Here is a 3316-nt window from a genome sequence, read left to right as displayed (position 1 = left end):
GCTCAGACAGCACCTTCAGGCTGGACGCAGACTTCTGAGGAAACACTGAGACTCAAACCCTCTGACGGACTCTACCTCTCTCCCCCAGTGCATGCTGGGATTGGCTCTTACAGAAATATCAGATAAATATTTTTATGAAGCGTCATCTTAATGAAATCAAACCTCTGCAGAGACATTCCACATGGCGGCCATCTTGTGTTTTTGTAAATAACTTTGATAAATGTATTTATTACTTTTAGTTTAATTGGTGAGTTAAAGTATGTTGTCAAATATGTACAGTTACGTTTTGTTTTTTAGTAATAAAAGTTATATAAATCTGGCTGCAGCTTGTTTTGTTATCACAAGTTTAAGATAATTATATAATTCATTAAAACAGAATCTTTTCAGTTTACCCTTTAATCTATTTCTGTTTAAAGTTTAGCAAATGAAAATATATGAAACATGAACTCAACTCACTTTAATACTTTTTAAATGAAGCAGTTTAACTATCATCTCGACCAATGTTTGGTTTAGACGTCAGATCAGTGTACAAAGACGTCATGGCTGGTATTTATATTAATCCATAACTGGCATAGTATACTGTCTTTTCTTTAACGTATCGTATGACCTCAAATGTCAGCATCGTATTTCATGAGGTTCCATTATGTGTCGGAAGACATTTATTGAGAAGCGTTACGTCTGTGAAGAATTCATAGTCTCGTACGTCATGAAAGTGTCAGCGGGAATTCCTAAATGAATTATACAGAATGACGTAAGGTTGGTACTAGTGATGTGACCTTTCGTGTCGAGGCTTCGAAGCTTGTGTCGAGTGATCCGGGAAGATTTTTATGAAGCGCGTATCGAGGCTTGTGCCGATGACCTATGTGGTGACGTTCGAAACCTCGCGAACCAGCCGTAATACGTGACTGATTCAGGAAATGGTTCACGGGTTTGGCGTGCGATTCGAAATAAAAGGGGCAGCGAAAGTCAATGGATCCCCGGTCACATTTTGTGTACTTGGGACTTTATTGCACGTTTGTTTACAAACTACTCAAGCTTCTTTTTTCTGCGATTGAACCAGCAAGAAAGAGATTTTCCCATGTCTGGGACCATTTTGAGCCGATCTCTCATAAGCTCAGCACCATGAAGCTTCGACCCATGTGTGAACCAATTGGATGGAAAGCTTCAATGCTTCATGAAGCTTCATCTCGCCATCACTAGTTAGTACACATTAGTACACAACCTCAGACAGATGTACGTGTATGAAACCCTTTCATTCATAATAAGATGCTTTATTAATGTTTGTTTGAAGACGTTCTGCTGGTCTACAGAAGCTTCACGTGTTAGTTTGATCTGGTCATAAACGGTACATTAGTTAATAGTTTGATGTACTTCTGGAAGGTAACTGTGTTGTTTTACTTCATATCGTTACAGCCTGTACATCGATCACTGACGCTGCTCCAGCTTATAAATGATGACATCATACATATATACATTTTACAACCTGCATTAAGTGAGCGAGGCTGCGGAGAGTCCGTTAGAGGATCTTGACGTCCAGCAGCGTGACGCCTCCCAGTACCTCCAGCTGGGAGACCCGGCTCAGGTCCTGGACCCGGTGTTTGTAGTCCACCAGGTGGAGCCCGTTGACAGCGACTCTGAACTGCTGAGACTCACAAAGGATGATCATCTGCAGAGAAACAAACATTCATTATGTTGTTTATTCACACAGCGCTGATGTTACAAACTGCTCCACAGGATAAAGAACTAATACACTTATTTAAAACCACGAAAAACTTTTATTTTGAAATTAAAATGTAGACGTTGCTGAAACTGAAATAAAATCTATCACATTAACAATGTTGCCTACTATTCTATATTTTACACACACACACACACACGACTTAAATCCAAATATAAAAACCATTAGTGAAAGATATCCGTGTCTTCTGGTAAAACCTTTTAATATGTCAAAAGGAACGCTCTTAAATTCATTCGATGAGGTCACACTTAAACATTGTGATGATGTCACATATACTCACTAACATAAGCTCTTAAATATGTAACATTTCTGATTCATCAAGCTGTTAAAGTCTGTGCTGATGGATAGATGTGCATTATCAGCATAGAAGTTGATATTAATCATGTAAACACACAATATGGAGCTCTGGGGGACGCCAATGTTTACACCAACAGAAACTGAGTGTTTATTATTGTTTACAGATGTTTCTATGACAACAAAACGACCAGTCTTTGTCTTTTCATGACATCATCGTCATCATAAGGAAGCTGAAGGACATTTTACGGTGCTATACATCGAGCCTTGAAGGTGTAGATGTCGGTGGTGTTGTACCTCAAAGTATCGGCCCCCGCTGAAGGGGAAGGAGGAGCCCAGCCTCCTCTCCTCGGGGCCCCAGCACTCAGACAGGAAGGAGTTCCTGACGAAGACCCCTTTGTTCAGACGAGGGTTCAGATGAAGAGCGATGTCGCTGCTGCCGGACACTCGCAGGTTCACAGAGAAACTAAAAACACAGACGATGAACGGATACGTGTTCAGGTTACAGCAGACAAAACACACAAATATTCAACATTCTCATATTAAGGTATTCAGGAACCTTCTGACGTACAATAACGAACATCTGATTTGAACGCTTATTCACTTGTTTTGTCTCTTTTGTTAAATAACATTCAGAAAGCTAACGGGTCGTTCACCTCTCTGCGTTCTGATTGGTTTGTCCTTTGACGGTGATGCTGCGTCCAGCGCTCAGTCCGTTCAGCAGCTCTCCTCTGAAGGGAACACGCTGTGCAAACAAGACCTCATCAGAGACTACAACACCTGGACCACTGAAGTCTCTTCCTTCATCAACTCATCTCAAAACAGGAGAATTCCCCCAAAAAACTGAAGAAATTAATTACATTTTACGCATAAAATGTTACAAGTTAAAGGTCACATTGTTTATGTAGCCAAGCTGCTAAATGATTAGATCATATAAGTACTGACGGAGTTTATTTCTGCACTGAGCAAAAGACTCAGAGGACAGCCGGCTCGTTAGCCAGCTTGCTAATTCCACCGTGTTTTAATGCTACACAGGACAAGCTAACATGCTAACTAGCTAACATGCTAACTGTGGGACAGGTGGCTAGTTAGACGAGCCCATTGAACTACATGAACACTTTACTACCGAACATCTGCCTCTTATTGATCGGAGTATATTAAAAATAATTTCCTATTCATTTCTGTATAAATGTTGATATGATACGCGTTTACATCGCTGAATAGAGATTTATCACGTTTTGAGAGATAAAATAAGTGTTCTGGGAAATAGTAGTAAAGGGGCTA

General features: G+C 40.2%; 1 protein-coding gene across 1 annotated transcript; it reads right to left on the bottom strand.

The window, feature by feature from the left end:
• Positions 1-6: 6 nt before the first annotated feature.
• On the bottom strand, positions 7-2842 carry LOC116379972 (galectin-8-like; the record flags this gene model as incomplete). Its single annotated transcript, XM_031841930.1, has 3 exons — positions 7-1666; positions 2330-2498; positions 2689-2842. Coding segments are annotated over 3 exons (473 nt in total), but the record flags the coding sequence as incomplete, so codon positions are not given.
• Between the last annotated feature and the right edge of the window lie 474 nt (positions 2843-3316).

Source organism: Anarrhichthys ocellatus, unplaced genomic scaffold (genome assembly GCF_004355925.1).
Source record: "Anarrhichthys ocellatus isolate YVR2014 unplaced genomic scaffold, GSC_Weel_1.0 scaffold5664, whole genome shotgun sequence".
NCBI classification, from domain to species: domain Eukaryota; kingdom Metazoa; phylum Chordata; class Actinopteri; order Perciformes; family Anarhichadidae; genus Anarrhichthys; species Anarrhichthys ocellatus.
The sequence above is the reverse complement of the archived record's forward strand: the minus strand, read 5'-3'. Positions and strand labels throughout refer to the sequence as shown.